This window comes from Neoarthrinium moseri, assembly GCF_022829205.1.
Source record: "Neoarthrinium moseri strain CBS 164.80 chromosome Unknown scaffold31_Wmoseri_CBS_16480, whole genome shotgun sequence".
Classification (NCBI taxonomy): Eukaryota; Fungi; Ascomycota; class Sordariomycetes; order Amphisphaeriales; family Apiosporaceae; genus Neoarthrinium; species Neoarthrinium moseri.
This window is the reverse complement of record NW_026055145.1, coordinates 22,611-45,094: the sequence shown is the minus strand read 5'-3', so window position 1 is coordinate 45,094 and position 22,484 is coordinate 22,611. Positions and strand designations below refer to the sequence as shown.

The following is a 22,484-nucleotide window of genomic DNA, read 5'->3' as shown; positions in this document are numbered from 1 at the left end:
TGCGAGGCCCACTCGACCGTACGGCTAACACATGAGGCGCTGGTAAGTGGCAGGTTGATTCACAGAACCACTGGTGAAGAAATCTTTCCGACTAGAAAAGCGGTGAAACTGATCTGACGTTCTGCGGTCGCATTGTTGAGGCTCAAAACAGAAATCAAGAGCTGCTGGTGATCCTTCCGGGGCCGGCGATCCCCTGTAGCGCTAGACCGCCAGATTACGGGGTACCGACCCGTAATCAGCACATCATACTCCTACTACAGAGCTTTCCCCGCAATTCAGATGTGCGTAGCGTCTGTGTAAGTTGAGCCAGATCAGATCTACGCAACTGGTCGGCTTACATAGGTATCGTCAAAGTCCTCCCTCTATGTACAACACAGGCAAGAACTAGCTGGCACCAGCAGAGCAAGGCGATATGCTGCGAAACCGTTCCAGGCTATGGCCGGGAGTGCTGTGGCTTCTAGTCTATATTCGTTCGAGCAATAGAGAGCACTACATTGACAAGCAAGACTAGACCTAGACGAATCGGTGTGAGGTTACGTATCCATCCAGCGTCACGGGCGGCCACAACCTTACTTGCACCGTTGATGTGGAGAGATGCAAGTGATCTTCTCAAGCCGCTCAGACCCAGCAAGCCAGTAACGAGTCGCAGGGCGACCCCGTCAGGACTCAGGAGCCAAGATCTATCTCAGTGCTTCCGAGAGGGCTTTCCTGAATACTACTGGATGACGGGAAAGCCCTCAGTTGCTGGACCCTTGCAGCAATATCACAAGCCCTTGATCAGGTGCAGTGCTGCCGCACTAGATAAGGCCACCTGGGCAGCTGTTGAGCCGTTCCAGCTCTCTGGCCCAAGCTACCCAGGTACTCAGGTATGCCAGGTCGTCCTCCAGGGTCTGGTGCGGTTTGCCCCTCCTTCCCGTCTCGGCGGGTTTGGTGGTCGCAGTCGGTCGCCGGCCATTGTCCATTGTCCATTGTTGTCAGCAATGCATCGCCCGCGGAATCTGGGCTCTCTTTGTTCATTTACTCCTACCTGGAATCCCCAAGACGTTGCCCGTCTTGTGCTCCGTTTTTCCAACAATAGAATCCTCCTTGGGTGGGCAACCGGGTTATCGACGTTATCTATACCGTAGGGGGCCTCGACCGTTGATCAACCCCACTGTTCACTGCCGCGTCGCGCTCGGTCGTGGCTAAATCGGTTGCATCACTTGGTTCAGTCGATAAAAAAACAGGCGGGAGCTATTACTGCCTAACACCACTTGGCCTCAGACCAAACAAGACTCGCTGTCCTCAAGCCCAGACGCAATATCGACAAGTCGAACTCGTACTTCCGCTTCTCAAGTGCTTCATCTCCTGCCGTATTCTGTCTGCGACACTCCCAACCGGTTCCATACCCGGCGCAAGCTCCAGCATCATTCCCGTGCTACAGGCCAGCTACAGCCAACAGCATCGACTCCCGCACGAGCAACCGACTGTCGCATACTCTCGCTCAAGTCTTCAGCACCGTCGCATATCGTTCCAGGCCACTTCACCGCGAAGACGATCAATATGGCATCCTTCTTTGAAGAGATATGGAACTCCATCTTCACCCCCGGCACCACCCCGACCCTCCTGATTGCGACCAACGTGACGTTCGCTGCGCTTCAGGTCGTGCTGTTTGCCCTGCTGCTCGCGACTTACAGCATCCACTTTGTAATACTTTCCGTCCTCTGCGGAGGGTTGTGGTCTGCAATCAACTGGTTCGCCTCGGAGTTGCAGAAGGAGCAAGCCAAGGCTGCCGAGCAGAAGGCAAAGGAGGATGCGATAGCTCGGCAAACGGCCGATGACAGCGATGAGACAGAGGTTGAGTCTGCCGAGTCGAAGATACGGTCGCCTATAGCGCCCGTGTCTGCAAGCAACGAGGTTGAGGTCGTGGAGCCGGCTGGTGAGCTGAAGCAGAGGCTGGACACCTCGCCGGGCTACAAGTCCGGGGTGAGCACCGAGGACGAGTGGGAGAAGGTCTCGGAGAACGAAACCGAGAAAGACAAATAAGGAGGACGAGAGAAGAAAACAACAAACCCAAAAACAATAGCAGAGAGCGAGAGTACAGGTTCACAGAACTCGGGGTGTGCATTGTTGGCTATGCAGCATCTCGGCGGATTTCCTTGTCTTGATACCATTACAGCATGATTAGCTCCTAGCAATAAATACCACCCACCCCCGTGGCCCAGCATCCAGTACAGCCAGAACCACCGTTACGAAACCTGCAGAAGAATAGAGCCCTCCCCCATAATATGGTTTTCTCCCCAGGCTCTCGCTCTCAACTGTGTTAGTTTTGCTTGACTACAATACAATATCGCGTTGTTGCTGCCTTGGGCGTCGCGAAAGACGGAACCGTCACGTGATTGGCTGTGAGCTCCCAAGTGCCATCTCGAAAATTCAAGGTTGGCGGAGAGCTCCCCGTAGTAACTCGTAGACCGCGACCCTCACAACGACGCCACCAAGCAGCACAACGCGTCTGTATCCTGAACCTCGACCGCAGGCTGCGAAGAATCGGTCAACATGAAGCTCGTCAGGTAAGCCGCTCACAGCCGAACGCCCTTCCGATCGCGCACCCAATTGTGCTAAGACTCCCACCCTACGTCTCAAGGCCGGTCTAGCTGACGATTCTCTTTCTGCCCTCCAGGTTCTTGATGAAATGCGCCAACGAGACGGTGACCATTGAGCTCAAGAATGGTATGTGCCCGCCCGCTCCCCAACTGCCTCTCCCAACTGGTCGCTCTCCATGTCGTAATGCTGACCGCGAGGCTTGTACCAGGCACCATCGTCCATGGCACCATCACATCCGTCTCCCCCCAGATGAACACGGCCCTGCGCACCGTCAAGATGACGCCCAAGGGCCAGGACCCCATCCCGCTCGACACCATGAACATCCGTGGCTCCACCGTCCGCTACTTTATCCTGCCGGACTCGCTACCCCTCGACACCCTATTGATCGACGATTCGGTCAAGCCCAAGAACAAGGCCCGCAAGGAGGTAGCCGACCGTGGTGGACGTGGCGGCCCTAGAGGACGGGGCAGGGGACGGGGACGTGGATTCGGCGGCGGCAGAGGCAGAGGTAGATAGGCGCCGGCAGCGAGAGAACATGAACACCATGAAGGGAGCGAGGAATGATTCGTGGTCGAGTCTGGTACGTACCTGGGCAATGGCGACCCAGCGAAGGCGAGAAGATGGGGGAGGACGAATCAGCGACAGCCGGCCGTCTATCACCCCCGATGCATAGGCCAGGAATGAATTTAGACCACCGGGGACAACTCTTGCGTACGGCGTTCGTAGGGGGGGAAACTTGACATGAACAAAATGCTTGATACGCAAACCAACGGGCAGCTGGTATGGCTCCTTTTTTTCACAATTACACATACATCATCTGCGCCGTGACGAGCAGAATAGCAGAACTCGTCAATGGTATAAGAAACCTAACGCCCTCTGGTTGACTCAGTGATCCAGTCTCGTACACCGTTCCCCCGATTTTCATTCCCTCCAGATCCTGATGATCTGCAGCTTCTCCCACCCGGCTTTCTTGCCGCTCGACCCAACCGTCTCAGCCCTCCACTGCCGCCCGAACCCACGGATGCGCTCCTTGACCTCCTCCGGTCTGTTTTGCGCACAGAGCAGGACATATGCGCAGCCCCTCGGGGACAGGGTCTCTGGCAGCGCATCGATCAGCCGGTCCGTCGTCTCCATGCCGTCCCTGCCGCCGGCGTACGACAGCGACAGCAGGTAAGAGTCATGGTCAAAAGTCGGCTGCTTGTCGCCGCCGCCCTCGTGGTCGGCGGCCGGCTGCCGAGGCAGTTCCTCCGTGGGCACGTAGGGCGGGTTGAAGACCAAGACATCGACGGACCCTGGCCGGAGCGGCGCCACCAGGTCGCCCTGCAAGGCGTCCAGGTACATGCCGTGGGAGGCCGCGTTGTCAGCGGCGGCCTTGCGCGCTGTTTCGCGTGTGGCCCGGCACGCGTGGCTGTTGACGTCGACGGCGGCCGTCAGCACGTCGCGCGACCCGAAGATGACCGAGGCGTGGGCGTTGATGAACCCGATCACCACCCCGGACCCGGGCCCGATCTCCACCACGAAAGGCGGCGGCACCGGCGCCGGGCCGGCTGCGTCGCTGCGACTGCCGAACCGGTCTCGCAGAAAGGCCGTCTCCGCAGCCGACGATAGCGTGTCTAGGAGCAGGAACGAGTCTTCGGCCGGCTCGTAGATGCGCTCGAACTCCACGTGCGACGTGTCTGGCGTGGGGAGCATTGCCGCGGGATTTTGCCGGAAAAAGGGGGCGGAGGATGAGGAATTGCACGTGGAGGCATCAAAGAAAAATTTTTGCGACCCGGTGGACGCAAAGTTGGGGCTTGGGCACGTGATAAGCCTCGAGTCTGGCTGCATCAAATATGAAGTTTATCAAGAGAAGGGATTATACGATGTTGTATTGCGAATCGCCCATGGACTGTATCCTTGTGTTATTCATGACGATCCTGCGATGCTGCTGCTTGTTTTCGCGGTGCTTCTGCTCCCGCCGGTGTCGTTGACCCTTTTGCCCACAACCTTGACGCCGAGTGTATTCAGCTGTTCTCTTGAATCAGGAGAGAGGTACAGTTCTCAGGCGTGAATTTATTGCTCTGCTAGGCTTGAATCTTTCTTCCTGGCTGTCATGTTGCTCGCAAATCCGAGGTGGTCGGATTAGCCATCCCGACTCAACAGACAATCGACCAACGCCATAGGCTACATACTCATCTTATCTTGATATATGTAAACCTGCCCTTATGGACCTCGTGCCAGCTGAGTCTAGGTTTGTTTTTCATGACCTCTCTGTCGCTCTGGTCAGAGTATGACGCACTCGATCCCGGCGTCCTGCTTGCACGGCCCACGGCCCCAGCGCCAGCGATCCTTAATGTCCATAACCATGCGAACCTGGTTCTTGTCGTAGCGGCCGCCATATGCGCAGGCAGGGCAGAGCGCCTCGGCATTCAGCAGCGGAGACGGGTCGCGCGCGATTCCGTCCCCGAACGTGTCACATATGTTGAACCCCCAGCCCGGGTAGCACGGCCGCGAGATCTGCAACCAGTGGTGGCCGCAGTTGCGGGAGCGGAGATGGTGAGTTTGACACATTGATGGCCCTACTGAGATTTCTCCCTTAGTTTTTCTCGACGATTGCGAGGGGTTCCCTTTGTGTGTTCTTGAGGTGCTTGGCGAGACCGGTGAGGCTGGGGAGATCCTCTCGTATTCGTCCGTCCGTCAAAGTTGTTCGTCGAGAGATACAGAGTCCTGTTCTCGCGCTGGTGAATGGAAGGAAGCATCCGGTGGAGGTCTGGTGCTGAAGATGAAAAAATAACAAACACAAAGAGAGGATGGCAAGTGCGAATGAGCTTTTGACATGAAATAGAGATGTAGGAGTTTGAATCTCGGCAAGCTTCCGCGAATCATCGATATGCTTTGCTGTGAATCTGGCCGTCGATCATTCCGTCCCGTCGTGCAATACTTCCTTCTGCCCCTGTGCATCAATATCTTATGAAGCCAGGTGCAAGGCTGAAGCCGTAGTGTGGCTACCTTTACTCTTTCCAGTCCATCGTTCTTCCTCTATGGTCAAGGCGACACTGCCCACAACTAGACGTGCTCGAAGTTCCAATAAGATAGTGGCTTCGGGTTTCTAGAGACCATGCTTTCCCTAAAATTGTGGCATGGTCATTCTCACCAGTATCGCTGGCCAAAGGTGCCAAACGTAGAAGAAGTTCAAGTCCGTTGTGCTGGGAAGTTTTCCCGGCAGGCGATGTATAATGCGGCGCCCTCTGATTGTCTCGCTATTTGGAAGACATTACTCGAACCCCAATGTCCCGATATTGCCTCCTGCGCTTTGTTCGCAGTACATTTTTTGCTACTATAACGAGTGGAACGTCCATATACTGAACTAAAGGGGTATTTGAGACTTATTTTACTGCCATACAAGAGACCGTGTTGCAAACACCCTGTAGTCGGCCGCATATATACTTAATATTTGGCCCACAAAGGGCTTCGAATAAACCCGTCCGCGCTAGTAATTCCTGTTTATACTATGCATGTGCGGTGAATAGTTGCAGACACCTGAGAGGATCTTTGGAAAGAGTCCAGTGCCACGATACTGGTCATTGCATGGCCCAAGCCGATTCTGCGGACAGAGAGGTTGCAGGTAGTATCGAGCTAAACAGGTGCAGATATCATTCCTGCAACAAAGCAACCGCTCTTGGAGTGAGTTGACGTGAGCGGAAGGGCTCAACCACAGCATTCTTTGTGGAGCATTTTCAGCTTCATAATGATGGGCGATCCTGGGCACTGGAAGAAGACTTAGAGCCCGCGTAGCTTCGTAAATGGCCGGATAAGGCATTGCAACTTGTTGGCTCGCGTCAGTGTCCATGCTCCATTCGAATGAGGGGACTGCAAGTAAGTGAGGTTTCGTTCCTTCGTCAGCAGGCAGCCAGAGCAGGCAGAAACTTTGAAGCCGACAGCTGCTGGTAGATACCATGTTAAGCCAAGGCAAGGCGTCGTCATTGACTACCAGCATTTGATTTGGTTAGCGCAACTCGTAACAACCAGACAGGGCAGTTGCTCGGCAGTGGTGTAGAACAATTCCCGGATCGGTAGTCATATTCGGACGCGGATGCGGACGTCTGCTAGCCATGAGTCGGAGACATTCCCGGGGTAGGATATGGCAGGGGTCTTTTTTTCTGTGTTAGGTATCAGATCGTTGCAGGTAGCAAGTTGGCATGCGCTCGCTCGTCTAGGGTCAGGTGAGGAACGGCGGGGGCATGAAGCGATGCGGCGTGCGAGCCATCGTCAGCTGATTCACGTCGATGCAGGGAATGCGGCTTCATCGGGTGAACAAGCGGATTAGCGTGGTTGCAGAATGAAACTTGCCGGCTGAATAACGTGCTCCATCATGAAGAGGTGGACGCATCTGATCAGCGTGGTCAAGCTCGAATGGTGCCGAAATTCTCCACGGTGTTTGGGCCGTCAGGGGAGTTTGAGATTGCGCGGTTGGCAGACAACATCCAGATCGGAGACATGACTATCTTCCGTGCTGTCTTAGCATACACGAAAGTGCTTGAGATGGCGGATAACCCGCTCCGACTACACCGCCGACCCTGACACTCAATACACAGTAGTCAAGAGTCCGTGTGGAGGAAGCTGATGCGGCAAGTTTGACCACACGGTGGGACTGCTAGTGAACTGGATTTGTAAATGAGGGGCTCCAGGCTTGCGGCGTGCTGAAGCTCCATGTCACTCAACTGTCCACCCTGCATACATGCATTTCGGCTGCTGCAACATGTTGCAATACAGATGTTAGTTACGTGCTAAGGCGCGATGACCGTGCTCAATTTTCAGTTGATATCCTCAGATCCAACCCATCCGCCATGCTCTTATTGGTAGGGCTTGTGAGCCGATGGTCTTTTGACTATTCGTCGAGTTAAGTTTTCGTGGCACGTACAGACGGAGCCACGTCGGGACCAACAAGGACTCTTCCAGTATTAACCAAGGCTGTCAGCCAATGGGCGATGAGCATTCAAGATTTGGCTTTCCCAGAACGACAAGGGCAGTTCGGACCAGATTTCGAGGCCAATAAGTCTCAACCAGGCCTGTGCTTGGATGGTCACCAGGCGTAGCCAGGGATGCACAAGTTGTCTATCCCGCTTGCTGTGTAGCAATTATGGCAGATCGACAGGAGAAGCCCATAGGATATCGATAGCCGCGTAGTCTTCGCCGCCCCAAATGCAGTCGTTGAGGTGGGAATTGTCGGAGGGTTCAACTGTGCAATCGGATTTGTTGCAGCGGCGGCATGACGGAGAGATCAAGCTTAAATGCCGGGGCTCTGAACGATGCAGATAAGTGAGAACCCATTGAGTTCAAATGATGCATCAATGCCAAAACTCAATTTCAAACCAGCAAGGTACGCGAACTGGCGAATATCCTACTGTTTGAGAATGGAAAAAAAATGGGAGCATGAGAATACAGCTCTTTGGGAGCAGGGCAGATTTGGTGCTACCGTTCTGCATACTGGTCTAAGAAGGCACTCGGATCGGGTGCCAGGCCTTGGCCAAATCACGCCGAGCATGTTGAGCATTGGTTACAGCAATTGAGCCGGCTTAGTGCTCAGCACCAAAGGTCAGTCTGACTCTTGGGGGGATGCTCAGCACGACTCTGGTGCCGGTCACAAGAGATCTTTTCTGACCGGTGCTTATTGGATACGAAAACGTCAAAGTCCCAGGGAACCAGCCTCCACTCGTCAACATTGTTTGCCTGCCATCACAAGTGAGGTTAGACGGCTCGTTGCCTGCTGAATGTTTCAAACATTTAGCAAAGGGGGCATCGTGGTTTTACGGTGGGTTAGTGTGAGTGATGGATAAGAAATAGCCTCTCGTCATTTGTGCAATAGCCGGGATTGACGCTAGTAGCCATGGGAGTAACATGCACTATCCTGGGAGTGGGTTGTGACGACTCGCAGCCGTACACAGTATGTGCCTTGAGCGGCTTGATATGTGTGACACTATCATGACCATCCTGATGACCGCGCTGGTTGCTTTTGGGATAAGCTCCGCGGATGTATCGGTAGGGGCATTGACGACGGTGAATGATGACCTCGGAAGCAGCTGGGTGCGAACAGCCCTGGTTTTTATCCGTCTAGGAATGTCGACCAAGTCCGGAAGGAAAGCATCAAATATGGGCAGGCCGGAGCCGGAAAGTATCTTGGTGCGCAGCCTGTTACAAGTCTCGGGCACAAGCTGCGCAAGGTTCAGGAGGATGAAGCACCGGGTGGTTCACAGGTGTATGCCACGACCTGCCCACAGGCCTCTGGTTTTCTCGGCTTCCCAAACGCTAAGTTATCACAGATGACTGACTAGTGAGATCCGAAGTGCTGACCGACCAGGGTTGCAGTGCGGCCAAGGCATTGGCCGATGCATCGGAGACCTGTCGAATGCCTGACGGGGACCGACTATATTGGGCGTGTGGTACAATGAGTGGAGGACGGTGGCAGACCGTCGGAGCAGTGGCGACGAAAGGCACTATTTGGGTTGACCGACAAAGCGAGTGGGTTCGCCTTCTGAGCGGGACTTGTCGTGGTGCACAGGAGCGGATTACAGTACAGGCATGATGAGCTATCATCGTCATGCAAGACAAGGAGCGGTCGCCCTGCTTTCTTTCGCTGGATCATTCCGCGCCGTAGTTAGCGGGTTCTGACACTTGCAGGGGAAAAGGGCGAAAAAGGGACCTTGGTTCAGAAGATCCGAGTCCAAGACCCAGCTGGGCGCTGGGTCGAGGCGGGCAGGAAGAGGCGGGGTGCCCTTTTTAAACAGGCTGCCTTTACTCTGCAGCACGACCTGTTCCAACGCAGGGTTTGATGCGGTGTTGCGTCCAAGCCATCGACGGCCTAGAGGTTGCATACGACCCACGGGCGCCGGCAAAGTCGTCGTCACATGGTGCTGGTCCAAGTACGGCCCATGCCCGGAACAGTCTGGAGGCGCTGGCTGAATGCTGAATGCGAGGGGCCAGATGGAACGTGTATCGGCCGCCTGGCGCCCTCATTTGCTCGTCATGACCTGTCGATGCACGAGGCAAAGATTAGAAACCAACTCATCACCCAGGGCCACCTTGTCCGTCTGGAATGCAGCGCTGATTGCCAGGGCAGGCAGGCAGGCAGGCTTGCAGGCTCCAGCAACAGACGAGAGGCAATGGTTCCCGACTCGGCTGCCCTCCTTGGCCAAGGTAACGCAGTCGCTTGCCCTCCCCTTGTGCCCTGGGATAGTTACGGCAAGCCGCCCCTTCGTCCCATGCTGCCACTTTGGAATCCTCGTGCATCTTGTTTTGGAGCCGGCCAGCTCGCTCACTCGCCCGTTCGACAGACGGAGCCATGGGCTCCCCTTCTGATGCCCGAACGGCAGGGGGATCAAGGGACAAAAAAAAAAAAAAAAAGGACGAAGCCGCCCAGCCCTTGCCCATCCCAGCTCAGCGCAGCGCAGCGCACGCCCGGCAGACGCCCAGGTGAACCCAGGCACGTCTTGCTGCGGGTAGGCACGCCCAACTGAGACTTGCGGCCACATAGATCCAGTCCAGTCCAGTCCATGCTCGGGCTTGGATCCAGTGTGCTTAAGTAGGTATGGATGTGTGTCCCGCGCTTCGCTCTCCTCATTAGTCTGTTAGCTCCCACCCGTGGATCTGTGTACGAGTTACATGCGTATTGGATTAGCAGAGCTGCTTGGTCGTTTGGCGACCGCCCATCCGCCGCTCCAGTCGGCGACTGCTAAAAGTAACAACCTTGAGCCCTTGAAGTAAAGTTCGCCAACCTCTCGCTCTCTGACTTGCTTGCTAGGGAGGCTTCCACTTGAGCTCATCACGCACCACCTGCCCGGCCGGCTCCTCTTCCTCTTCCCTTGCCCTCCTTGCCCTCCTCGCCCTCCTCGCCCTGCTCCTCCTCCTCCTCTTCCCCAAGGCTCCTCCCTCCTCCTCCACCTTCCTCGTCATCGTCCGCCTGACTCACGTCCCGGCAGGGCCTCATCCTCGCGTGCTCTCGCTCTCGCTGCCGCTGCCGCTGGTGCTGATGCTGACACTAATAAGACTTACACCAAACACCCTGCTCTTATCACCTGTCCTCCAAGCTCACCCCTCAAGGTCCACACCTAATAAACCGCACCCGCCTTCTCTCGTTAGTGATACGGCGTATCAATACTTCTCCCCAGAAACCTCAATACTACAGTATTTCAATACAAACCCCCTCATGACCATCTGTGTGACCCCAGCCGACAAGTCCGACATCATTCCCGCCTACAAGTGGTGATTCAGTGAGATCGACTTAGATCAGGATTACCCCTCGCATGCCTATCGCCGACTATCTCCTTGGCAGGCAAACGAACGAGCACCCCCCTCTCTCTCTCTCGCTGTCTTGCCCGGCGACGAATACCCTTTCGAAACCGACTGCTTGCCTTTGGATTGCGAATTGAGACGGAGTGGCTTGGCGAAGCTGTGCATTGCTGGCAAGAGGCCTTACGGTTGCATGCTCTCGATCTCCTCAATATCGGCGTCGATGAACAACTTCAGGCCTAGATAGTAGCGGCGATATTCAAGAACCAGGAGCACGCTCTTGGCTGTACAGCTCGACCAGTGAACCTCTTTTTTGACTTACACGGAAACGACGACAAGCACGAGGGTATCTCCTCCATATCCAGCAGGAAGGATTAACTGTTCAACGCTTTGTCGGGAGTAGCAGGCTCCATACAGAGCCGTTACTCTCGACGTTACACCACGGCCATGGATCCTTCCGCTATGGACTTCTCGCCGCCCTCTAATCGAGGTGGACTGACTCCTATGTCGTTGGACCACCAACATTCGTCACCCTGCCCAGCGTTGCGAGCGGCTGCAGCCGAGCAGCATCAGCTCCCTGGCGTCTATTCACACCCACGCGGTAGTCATGGGTACCGATATGACCCAGTGCACAACGGTGCGGCCGGTGGAAGCTGGTGGCATCAACCTCCTCCAGACGTTTGGTCGCACCCGCCGGTCCCTCCTCACCTTGCGCGCTCCGTTCCGCACATGTATGCGCCGCCATTTCCAGGCCCGCCAGGTCTTATGTCTCCCATGGGCGTTCCGCATGGAGGTGCACCCCAATACTTGCCGTTTGGCCTGGTGGACAATTACGGCTCCCATGGCCATCCGCACCCTCAAGGGCACCCGTCGCCACCATACAACCCCCGGCCGACAATCCCGAGCCTTGACAGGATCGGAGGTACAGCTCCAACGCAGCACAGCCAGAGCGGGTTCGGAAGTATGATAAATGGGCCTGATTCACATGCACCACGTGGTAACAATAGATTACCTGCGCTTTCCCAACTGTAAATTCGCCTGCAACTTTTGAGAAGTAATCCCAAACTAACCAGAGGTGCAGAAACAACTCTCGTACAAATGACAATGGCCCCCGACCAGATCCGGCACCCTCGGCGGGGTCTGGACAGAATGGTGGTTATCCAAGGATTGGTCAGGGACAGACACCAACAGGCATGTATTTGGGTTGAATATCAAGCGGCGATGACGCTGACATGTGTGATTAGCTCCAAGGGAGTCATCAGTAACGATGCCGCCCATGCCTCAGAGCGCTGCAGATTCAGCATCGGATGGGAACCGGCTATTTGGAGGAAATGGGCGAAACAGGAGACCGACTATGCCAATGCCAAGTTCCGAACCTTCCAGCGACGAGGACTCGGATCCCAGCGACCTTGAGACGTCAACGTTGAGGATGCTGGAGTCTATATCCGCCGGTGGCCCAGCATTTTCGGGGCCGGATGGAGGTCTGCGTGCTGCTCAGCTTCTCCGAGGCACCGCAGCCGGGAAGCGAGTAGCTTCGAAGACAGCTATCGCTTCATTGGAGAGTGTGAAACTCTCCGATCTCCCCGAGAGCGAGAGGAGTGAGTGACTATTCCTGTTCTGTCTCCGAACCCGCCATGACTGACTTGTACATAGCTTGCATTATATGCTATAACGATTTCGGCACGCAGACGCCAGAGGGCATCAACGAGGCTCCTCTTCGACTCCCGAAATGCAAGCATGTCTTTGGCGACCATTGTATCAAGAAGTGGTTTGAGGAGTCCGACAGCTGTCCCTACTGTCGGGATAAAGTACCATCGGAGGCTCAGTTTCGGCATACGCATCCGCAAGCTATCTTCCAGTATATGCGACAACATCAAATACATACCCACCGTCACCAAAGGGAAGCAGGCTCCCGGGATCGCGCCGGTGAGAATGGCGGTAGCCCACCTTTTCCGATGATCACCGACTTCCACGACTTCGGGAATCGCAGAGCCGACCTTCAGGTTCTTCGCAACTCTGCTTGGCAATACGCTGAGCGCCGATCACCTCCCAACGAGTTCGGTGAGGGCCGCAGAAGGACGCGGGCTCGCCATGGTAGCCTACGTGGCTCTCCACCTTCACTTCGGCCGAATCAGCATATCACCTCAACAACTACAGGCCACTCATCGAGTCCGGTGCGTGAAGCAGCAATCTAATTATTCTTGGCTACAAGTTCATTTGCTAATTACGTGAACAGTTCCCTCCCGGCGGTAGGCCATATCCCTTTAATCATGCGCATCGTCATTCTGTAGCTTTCGCCTCGCCAGCTCCCCCACGACTATCAGATGCGCCGACATTCGAGCCCAACATATCGGCACCGTACATGGGCTCCCTCCCTGGAATGCAGAACGAGACGGCAATGCCACAGCACTACCCCAACCCCTTAGCGTCCAACGATGCGGATGCTTTCCGTCCTGGTTGGCACCCAGTGCGCACACAGCCATATACGTCGACTACTATCAGCGGTCCAGAGGTCAACATGGCCGATGCGGAAGGTTCCCCAAGGGTCCCATCTTCTCACCAGCGGCCATAGAGGACTTCAACAGCGAGGGCTGCCTCTGCGAAGACCAAACATTCACATTCAACCACGAGCTCAAGACAGCTTAGACCAACAGAACTTCCTTCCGGAGGCTTACATTAATTGATTTGCACGCTTATAGACATCGCATTTCGAGCTCTCGGGTTCCGGCATTGGATTGACACATACCAGGTAGTTTCCTTCTCTTTCGCTCTCGGCGATTCTACTCTTCGAATTCAGGCACAGGAAGGCGTTCAAGGCGTATCGAGGAAACTGCCTTGCCCAAGGCATTGAAGAATCACACATCAGGGGTTGCATCTGGCGTCCTTTGAAACTTATTCCCCCCTCGCAGCCATGGTCTTAATCTCAACACCCTACCTCAAGATGTTCCACTCTTTCTCCATCTACTTGGGTTGCACTTCGTCCAGAAGGGAAATCATCTCATTCCACATGGCACTAACCGCGGTCGCCACACAATAGCGATGACTCACATTTCATTTCAGAGATAGCCCATTCAATAGAGATACGGATTGAGCGCTTGTTTGAGAAATATATGTCAATGAGACGACCAAAAGAGTGTCCGGGCTTTGTGCGTGAATTTGCATGTAATACCCTGGTGGTTTGGAAGTCTCACAGCTCCCTCTTTTCGCAAAAAGGGGTCAAAGCGCCGTATATTAGTTGGAGCGTAACGCTCTCGCGTAGGTGTGCAGGACTCAGGGTCGAACTCAACTTAGAAACACCACCGTTCGAGTTTTGTCATTCCCTGGGGGCGCTTCAGCCTAGGTTGCTGGCCTGTAGTATAGAGGAGTCAGGTTTTGAGGCTCACTTCTTTGACTCTGTACCGGCATCATCGGGTCAGAACGGCTCATAGCGACATTCCACTTTATTCATCGAGCACCAGGATATCCTCTACCTAGAAGTGCGCGTCATAACACATGCAATAAGCCACCATCACAACAACCCGCCACAGGGACTATAACTTGGCAGCCAGGCTGACCTGGGCCTTCTCCCGCTCCACCAACTGCCACGCAAACTCGGCCAGGGGCCCCATGGCCTCGGAGTGCTTCCGCGCCTGCTCGCTGCTGGCCTGGCGCGTGGCGACGCGGGCCGCGATGCCCTGGCAGATGGCCGACAGGCGGAAGACGCTGAAGGCCATGGCCCAGTTGATGTCGGGCCGCGGGTCCCAGCCGGCAGCCTCGGCGTACCACTTCATGACGGTCTCGGGCGTGGGCAGGCCCGGGGTGGCGCCCGGCACGAAGGCCTCGGAGCTGCTGTACTTGGCCGGCATGGCCGCCGTGTAGAAGGGGTGCATCAGGTTGGCCAGGTCCGACAGCGGGTGGCCGACGGTGCTCATCTCCCAGTCCAGGATGCCGATGACGCGCGGCTGCGACTTGTGGAAGACGATGTTGTCGATCTTGTAGTCGCCGTGGATCAGGCTGGCGCGGTCGCGCGGCTGCCGCGACCGGTCCGCGAAGAAGGCCAGCAGCTCGTCAAAGTGCGGCAGCGGGCCGACGGGCCTGCCCGTGTCGGCGTCGACGGCGCGCGCCTGCGCGTCGCAGATCTGCCGCCAGGTCGCGAGCTGGCGGTCGTAGAAGCCGCCGCTCTTGCCGAACGAGTCGAGCCCGACGGCGGGGCTGCGGTAGTCGACGGCGTGGAAGCGGGCGAGGGTGACGACGGCCTGGCGCCACAGCTCGGTGCGCTCCTGCGGCGACGCCGCCTCGGGCATGGCCGGGTCCTCGAGGATGCGGCCGTCGAGGAACTCCATGATGTAGAAGGGCGTGCCGACGACGGCGGCGTCCTCGCACAGGCCGTGGGCGCGCGGCACGGGCACGTCGGTCGGCCCCAGCGCCGCGATGATGCGGTGCTCGCGCTCGACCTTGTGGGCGGCCTTGGAGAGCAGCTTGCCCGGCGGCTTCTTGCGCAGCACGTAGCGCTGCTTGTCGGCCGCCGTGAGCTGGTAGGTCGGGTTCGACTGGCCGAAGCCGAACTGGGCGAGGGGAGGTAAGGTCAGCCTGGCTACCCTAGACCAGCCGTCGGCCAGGGGGAGGAGAACGGGGGAGCTCTTGTTACCTGCTTCACGTCCAGCGGGGTCTTGATCTCGGGGGCATGCTGCTCGATGTAGCGCTCAAGCGCCTTGACGTCGATGGGGTGCCGCACACGGCCTGCCATGGTTGTGAATAGCAGGAGGACCTGACGCTGGAGAAGTGTTTCGAGGGTTGGCGGGCGGGCGACCTTGCGTGCAAAGGCTCGATGTTCAACCTCCAATGGCTATCACTGCTGCGAGACCATGCACTCTGGGGTATGTGATGCAGGATCCTAACTCCATGGCCGGGGTTCCTCGCGGTGTGGCCAGAAGAGGTGACTTGACGTGGCAGCTAACAGGAAGGGAGGCTGCCCGCCGCCGACCTGCCCCATGCCGAGGTACATGAGCTCTGAGCACGGAGCTACGGGCGGCGGTTATCAGTAACCGACCCCGACCCCGGCTTTTGGACCGCTTTTGTGGGGGCGGGGTCACGTCTTTCTACATACTACTCACTGAGTATCCACAAGTTGCTCTAGTGAGCGAGCCGCCTAAGTTCGAGCGAAGGGTTTGTGCGGCAGGCCTGACCTACGGTAACGATCGAGATGTAGATCAGTATTAGTTAGTATATGCAACTGGCCAGCTCAATATGACAGGACAAAGACCAGTTGTTGGAACTGACGGGGACACAGGCTGTGGTTGACTGAGCTGGAGCAAAATGTAACGACGAGGACATTTCGGCTTGGGCAACAGGTTGCTACTCTAATAAGCATCGGTTAGGGAGCTTGTCTAGAGGCCCATTGCACGAACGGTATAGGTTGGCTTTTGTACACATCGCCATACGAAGCATTCGGTGCCCCCAAACCCAGAGACTACAATTTGTTTGGGAGCTTCCACGGCCCCCTTTTCGCTGGGAATACAACTTTACATTACACCCGAATCTGCACCCGACCCGAGATTCGAAGACTGCGGCTGGCCTCCCTCACCCTCAATCGCTATACCCAAAGACAAGCAGGCGGCAGCCAACAGGTCTCGACAGCCTCTTTCTACCACGCACTAACCTCGAAGTTTTCCTGCACGTGGTGTTAGCTCATGGGCGTCCGACTCGTGAGGCGGGAAGGGAAACTCACCTCGGGGAAGTAGGTCGTAACAACGGTTCTGTCGGCAAACTTCCGGCCCGCCAACGCGGTCAAAGCCTTCTTCGCCGACTCTGTCGAGTCAAACTTGACGAATATCTTGCCCACGCCGGCTGACTGTCGGCTCCCGCCGCTGGGCCTGGGGACCTTGAGCCCAACCACCTGGCCAAACTTGCTGCACTCCTCGCGAACATCATCACAGATTTCTGACTTAGTTAGTAACTTTTGTGCTACGGCTGCAACGTGAAAATTTTCTCACCTTCGTAATCGTCGTTGTCCATGAGCTCCTCTGCCGTAACCATGTTGAGCAGTTGCAGGACCCTGCCCTCCTCCTGGTCTGCCGAAGTGGTGCCAGCAAGCATGGACATGGCATTGACGCCCATCTCAACGCCAGCTACCTGTGTGAATCCCACACTCGCCTTCTTGACCTTGAGACTCTTGTCCCCAATGGCCATGCCATTGAGTCCCTGCACAGCAATCTCTGTCGCGCTGGGGTCGACATACTCGCAGAATGCAACGCCCTAAAAGAGAAGAAAAAAGATGGTTAGCTCTGGACAATCTGCTGGGAGCAGAGCTCAGCACTCACCCGTGATTCCTCCGTGCCTGCGTCCTTGACCAAGACAAAGGCCTTCAGTTCGCCAAACGCCACCAGCAGCTCCATGACTTGCTCCTCAGTGAGATACGGCGGGACGTTAGCCACGCTGATCTTGTTGGGGGTATCCACGACCACCTTGGACACAACGCCGGGTTCGTAGGGGGTGTCATCAACGACAGCAGGCACAATGTAGTCCTTGGGGCGCTGGATTCTCAGGCCATGGCCGCTTCCATTCTCCACGCCGTTGCCCATGGCGTCGTCGGGTTCCATGGAGATGCCGTCGAAAGCCAGAGCGAGTGTGGCCTCGGAGGCGTTGCGGAACTCGAGAAGAGCGAACGAGTGGTCGCGGGAGACTTGGCACATGATGCAGGGGTCGGTGCTCTCGACGACATTCAAACCATTCAGCTGAAGGTTGAAGAAGCTGATGATGCCTTCCTCGGTCGAGGCGGCGGGGATGTTGTAGACCAAGAGGCGCTTGGACTGGCGGCTGTTGGAGGGCTTGAGGGCGGCACTGTTGACGGCACCGCCAGGCTGGTTCATGAAGGCCTGCAGCTTGGTAGGGTCCATAGGCTGCTGGCGAGGCGCGCCGGGAAGGGGGAACATGCCCGAGAGCTTGGCCTGCTCGGCTGTGACGTTCTCGTATCCGGGGGGCTTGATGTCCCATTGTGTCATGCGGCGCTTACGCTCCAGGACGGAGACGACGTTGGTGAGGTCGGGAGTCGGCTCGCGCTTCTTCGGCGGGGGAGTAGCACTGCGGCCGCGGCGGTTCTGTGCGAAAAGATCCTCATCCCGGTCCCGCCCTCCTCGGTCACGCCTGTCGCCGCCACCCCGTCTGTCGTCAAAGAGATCGCGGTCGCGTCTGGGAGGTCGTCCTCCATCATCGCGACGGTGGTCTCGCCGGCCACCTCGGTCTCTATCGCGGTCCCAATCACCCCTGCGGTCCCTGTCGCGGCCGCCACCACCTCCGCCGCCCCGGTCGCCCCGGTCACCACGGTCGCCACGGTCGCCGCCGTACCTGTCCTCTCGCTCGCGGTCCCTGTGGCTGCGACTGGAAGCGTACGAGTCGACGTCGCCTTCTCTTCCGTCGCGATGCGAGCGCCTAGGCGACCTCGAACGTCTGCGGTCCCTTCGGTCTCCTCGATCCCCACGGTCGCCGCGGTCGCCGCGGTCGCGTCTGTCGTCTCGGGAGGAGTAGTCGCGAGATGAGCCATGTCGGCCATCTGGTAGACGATGTGTTAGCCTGGGCAGCCGCAAGACGGCTAGAGGGACAGAAGGGGGAAACAAACCTCGGGACGAATAGCCGTCGCCGTTCATTCTGGCTGTGGCAATTGATCGCCGACGTGGGAACTGTTCGATGTCGGCGGGCCAAAAACGGTGATGATGAAATGCGTCGAGTTTGGAGTTTGGAGTTTGGAGTTTGGAGCACCAAAGCTTCACGAACAGGAAGCAAGCTGCGACAGGGTGGATCTGCGACAGACGAGGCTGGAGTCTGAAATTTTGGCTGGGGGCCCAGAACAGAGCGGCGCTCGGGCGCGGCGGTGGGCTGATGGCTGATGGCCGATGGCTGTTGGCTGCAGGCCGCTGCAACTCGTAGGCGGCAGGTAGGCTGGTAGGCTGGTAGGCTGTAGGCTGTAGGCTGTAGGCTAGGCTGTACTATGTAGGCTGTAGACTGTAGACTGTAGGCTGTAGGCTGGTAGCCTGTAGGCAAAGCTAGCTCATCTGGTCTGGCGCCAAGACGTTCCGGGTAAGGCGCCTCTTTTCCCGCCGACCCACTTGCTCCCTTTGGCATAGAATCGCATTGCCTGGACAGCCGCGCCCGAAGTGTGTAACTGACTACGCAGCTCTGGGTGGTAAAAAAAAAAGGGTTGCACGCCTTCGAGGGGACAATATATCTCCTTACGAACTCTCCGGTTCATATACTTTGTCGTAGTCTTGAGCTGTCGATAGAGCCAAGCCGTCAGTGTTTTTTTTTTCCACCACACCCAGTTGCACTATCCTCTCTGCTCTTTGATTCTCATGACGGCCATGGCGGCACTGCGTATTTCTGAGTGGCGAAAGTTGCCCCTGAGCCTCACGGAGCTGTGCATTGAGACGACCTTGCGTTGTGGCCAGTCATTCCGCTGGCGCAAGATTGACGATGAATGGTTTGTCCTCCGTTGTAGAAATGCCGTTTCCCTTGAAACTAACCCTTCCCACAGGCACATGACCCTGCACGGCCGCATCTTGTCTCTGAAGCAAGACAGCGACCATTTACACTACAAAGCAACTTGGCCTGCACCTATCTCAACTGGCAACAACAAACGGCTTTCCACAAAAGACCTCCCCATACAGGATCTGCCGGATGACACAGAGGATCTGCTGAGGCATTATTTCAGCCTCAGGCACAATGCTGCTACTCTATACGAACAATGGTCACAGAACGACCCAAACTTTCGGAAGAAAGCACCCAAGTTTACCGGCATACGCATCCTAAGCCAGGATGCATGGGAGGCTCTCATAGGCTTCATATGCAGCAGTAACAACAACATCTCCAGGATCTCGCAGATGGTCCACAAGCTATGCGATCACTACGGCCCACTCATCGGCCATATCGGGGACCAACCTTTCCATGACTTCCCAACACCCGAGGCCCTGACGGGCAAGAAAGTTGAGTCGCATCTGAGGGAGCTTGGCTTCGGGTACCGGGCCAAGTACATAGCAGAAACGGCACGCATGGTGTCACAGGATACGCCCAAGGACTGGCTGGAGAGCCTGACAAACCCCGAGAACCCCGGGTGGGGGTCAGAGCAGTATGGCAAGATTGAGCGATCCACCTACAAAGAGGCACACGAGAAACTCTTATCGCTGTCCGGTGTTGGGCCAAAGGTCGCCGACTGCGTCTGTCTGATGGGGCTGGGATGGGGCGAAGCAGTCCCCGTCGACACGCACGTCTGGCAGATTGCTCAGCGAGACTACAAATTCGGAAAGACCAAGACCAAGACTTTCTCGAAGGTCATGTACGACTCTGTCGGCGATCACTTCCGCAAGATCTGGGGCAGCCAGGCGGGCTGGGCCCAGTCGGTTCTCTTTACGGCGAACCTCAAGTCGTTCTCGGATCGCGCGGCGGCAAAGCCCGAAGTCCAGGACGTCAAGGTGGAAGTCGAGGAGAAGGTGGTGCTCGAAGATGCGAAACCAATAGCCAAGAGGAAACGAACGACCGTCACAAAAACAGTGAAAGTTGAAGATGGCTTGCAGCCGGATATGGCTGACAGTTTGGCAAAGAGGAGAAGGACAAGGTCGTCGATGGCTTGACCTTCTGATCTGCCTCTAGTACCATACGATAACGCGCTGGGGGATACCTCGAACGTTCCGCATGACACGACACCATGTTGTTGGGTTGTTAGACGAAGCCCGGTTTACCTATAGCGTCGTCCACGCATCTGGTCACGGGCCCGAAATCGATAGAATGCTTCTCAGCAGCCAGCAGATCGTGACGTTCAATTTAGCAGATAATGTACATTAACACATGTAATGTAATGACATCCAGTATAGACGCCCCGAACTAAATATAGCATGCTATTGAGATGAACTACATAGGTGACGTAGGTGTCTACGTAGCTTGGAAGTCAAGCAACAAGGTGCTCATGTTTATTTCACTGGAGGCTGTGCTGTGCTCTTGACTGCAAAACACCCATGTAAAACCATACGGTAGTATGAGCAGGTTTGCTGGTCGTGCGAATGTGGTCAATCCCATAAATCCAACCATCCCACTTGCGCTACCGATCTTTTCTTCTGTCTGAAGGCTATGACATAGCTGAAGGCAGTGAGGCAACATCCACAGCTGCAAGCCGAGGCCACGTCGTTATTCTTCTGTTATATCAGTCGGCACAGCAGCAATATCTTATTAGCTAAGGACAGAGGCGGCATGTGTAAAAATATAACAACACAGATTTCCAGCGACGTGGACGAAAACACAAATATCTGGAGACAATACAAGTGTGAACTAAGTGCTAACACCGAGGTATAAATGTCCAAATAAAAAAGGAGATCATCCCACAGAGTGTCGCGGAGTTATCAACAGCCCGAGGGTAAGCCGTACGAGGCAACAATATCCATCACATCTGCCTATTTATTGCAAACTGTTTATTACGCATCATAAGCTATGTACGACTATTATCTATCGGGCATACATGAATCAATGGTCTTTACGCTTCCATGATTCTTCTTGGGACCGACGCCCGTTGCATTCGGAACGCATACGGCGCATCTTTAGAGCGCATCCTGCTTTCTTAGGTCCGCTAATATAGGTTAGAGACGTATGATATGATTTGGTCGCCATGGTAGATCTTGTCTTCCCTGAACAACTGCCTCAGCTCTCTCTGAACTCCCTCTAGCCTCTTTCCCACCCAGCCCTCAATACCGCTCTGCCAGGCAAGGTATCAGAAGCCATTGGATCCTTCAACCTTAGTCTCTAGCTTTACTGGCTACCACATGGGAGAGGCTTTCCGTGGGTGTCTTGTGATATGAACGCCCAATGAGCGTCATGTGAAACCGAACTATCTTTCTCTGTTTCCCTCTGTTTCGATATGATGTTTGACATGGGTTTTGCATACATTGCTTCAGAAATAAAGCGACGTTCGATAATATGATACCTGAAGCAATGTGGAGTCACGGGCGTCGAGATGACGCGCAGAGTAAGAGAATTTGTTGCCCTCCCAACCTTGTAACTTGCTCGCTGTCCAAGTGTACGATTTTATCCCGGTCCCCCAGAACACGCTGATATACTGGGTTTACTGACTCAAGATCCCCCAGTCATCATGTAAGCCCGTGGTACGATTATATATTCTGCAGTTTAGCGCAGCAACCTCCACACGGGAGACTACCCCTTTTCTCTTGGACCACGTCCTTTCTGCTGAGAAGAAATTTGGCCAACGCAGGAGCTCTAGATTCTTGACGCCAAGTTCCTGGAATCCAGATCGTGTCAAGATGTTGTCCTAAACATGGTGCGTCTCGCAAGCTTCCTAATGAGGGAATATATGTAGCCCTGCTTGTATCAGGACGTGATTTTACTACGTCGAGTCACACTGCAGTTTTGAGGGTACTAAGTACCGGTTTCCTTCGGATATTCACCATATACACTTCATGACATCCTTTCAAGGAACTTATGGATGACATGATGGCATCACATCTAAGGCAACAGATCTCGGTCGTGGGTTCATGCTGGAAGATACGGCCTGGGTATTGCTACGTTTTTCCTTATTAAGTCGCGATAGAAAGAGCTTGAACATACGGCAGCTTCGCAGGTAAGCCGCATCCATGCCTTCAGCTTCAAATTATTTTTATGCCACG

At 55.6% G+C, this 22,484-nt stretch overlaps 8 protein-coding genes across 8 annotated transcripts; 4 read left to right on the top strand and 4 right to left on the bottom strand.

Moving 5' to 3' along the window:
- Positions 1-1,542: 1,542 nt before the first annotated feature.
- Positions 1,543-2,025, top strand: JN550_007775 (uncharacterized protein; the record flags this gene model as incomplete). The annotated part of the gene is made up of 1 exon (XM_049319663.1): positions 1,543-2,025. One exon carries the CDS (start codon positions 1,543-1,545, stop codon positions 2,023-2,025), a length of 483 nt encoding a protein of 160 aa, XP_049170131.1.
- Positions 2,026-2,535: 510 nt separating this feature from the next.
- On the top strand, positions 2,536-3,099 carry JN550_007774 (uncharacterized protein; the record flags this gene model as incomplete). Its single annotated transcript, XM_049319662.1, has 3 exons — positions 2,536-2,549; positions 2,660-2,709; positions 2,792-3,099. 3 exons carry the CDS (start codon positions 2,536-2,538, stop codon positions 3,097-3,099), a joined length of 372 nt encoding a protein of 123 aa, XP_049170130.1.
- A 405-nt stretch (positions 3,100-3,504) lies between these two features.
- On the bottom strand, positions 3,505-4,275 carry JN550_007773 (uncharacterized protein; the record flags this gene model as incomplete). The annotated part of the gene is made up of 1 exon (XM_049319661.1): positions 3,505-4,275. One exon carries the CDS (start codon positions 4,273-4,275, stop codon positions 3,505-3,507), a length of 771 nt encoding a protein of 256 aa, XP_049170129.1.
- Positions 4,276-4,845: 570 nt separating this feature from the next.
- On the bottom strand, positions 4,846-5,133 carry JN550_007772 (uncharacterized protein; the record flags this gene model as incomplete). Its single annotated transcript, XM_049319660.1, has 1 exon — positions 4,846-5,133. The coding sequence occupies one exon, from the start codon at positions 5,131-5,133 to the stop codon at positions 4,846-4,848; it is 288 nt and encodes a 95-aa protein (XP_049170128.1).
- Positions 5,134-11,295: 6,162 nt separating this feature from the next.
- On the top strand, positions 11,296-13,420 carry JN550_007771 (uncharacterized protein; the record flags this gene model as incomplete). Its single annotated transcript, XM_049319659.1, has 4 exons — positions 11,296-11,809; positions 12,093-12,446; positions 12,502-13,022; positions 13,085-13,420. The coding sequence occupies 4 exons, from the start codon at positions 11,296-11,298 to the stop codon at positions 13,418-13,420; spliced, it is 1,725 nt and encodes a 574-aa protein (XP_049170127.1).
- A 958-nt stretch (positions 13,421-14,378) lies between these two features.
- On the bottom strand, positions 14,379-15,574 carry JN550_007770 (uncharacterized protein; the record flags this gene model as incomplete). Its single annotated transcript, XM_049319657.1, has 2 exons — positions 14,379-15,392; positions 15,476-15,574. The coding sequence occupies 2 exons, from the start codon at positions 15,572-15,574 to the stop codon at positions 14,379-14,381; spliced, it is 1,113 nt and encodes a 370-aa protein (XP_049170126.1).
- Positions 15,575-16,471: 897 nt separating this feature from the next.
- JN550_007769 (uncharacterized protein) lies at positions 16,472-18,470 on the bottom strand (the record flags this gene model as incomplete). Its single annotated transcript, XM_049319656.1, has 5 exons — positions 16,472-16,498; positions 16,556-16,767; positions 16,821-17,082; positions 17,148-18,376; positions 18,443-18,470. The coding sequence occupies 5 exons, from the start codon at positions 18,468-18,470 to the stop codon at positions 16,472-16,474; spliced, it is 1,758 nt and encodes a 585-aa protein (XP_049170125.1).
- A 702-nt stretch (positions 18,471-19,172) lies between these two features.
- On the top strand, positions 19,173-20,447 carry JN550_007768 (uncharacterized protein; the record flags this gene model as incomplete). The annotated part of the gene is made up of 2 exons (XM_049319655.1): positions 19,173-19,300; positions 19,355-20,447. 2 exons carry the CDS (start codon positions 19,173-19,175, stop codon positions 20,445-20,447), a joined length of 1,221 nt encoding a protein of 406 aa, XP_049170124.1.
- Positions 20,448-22,484: the final 2,037 nt, after the last annotated feature.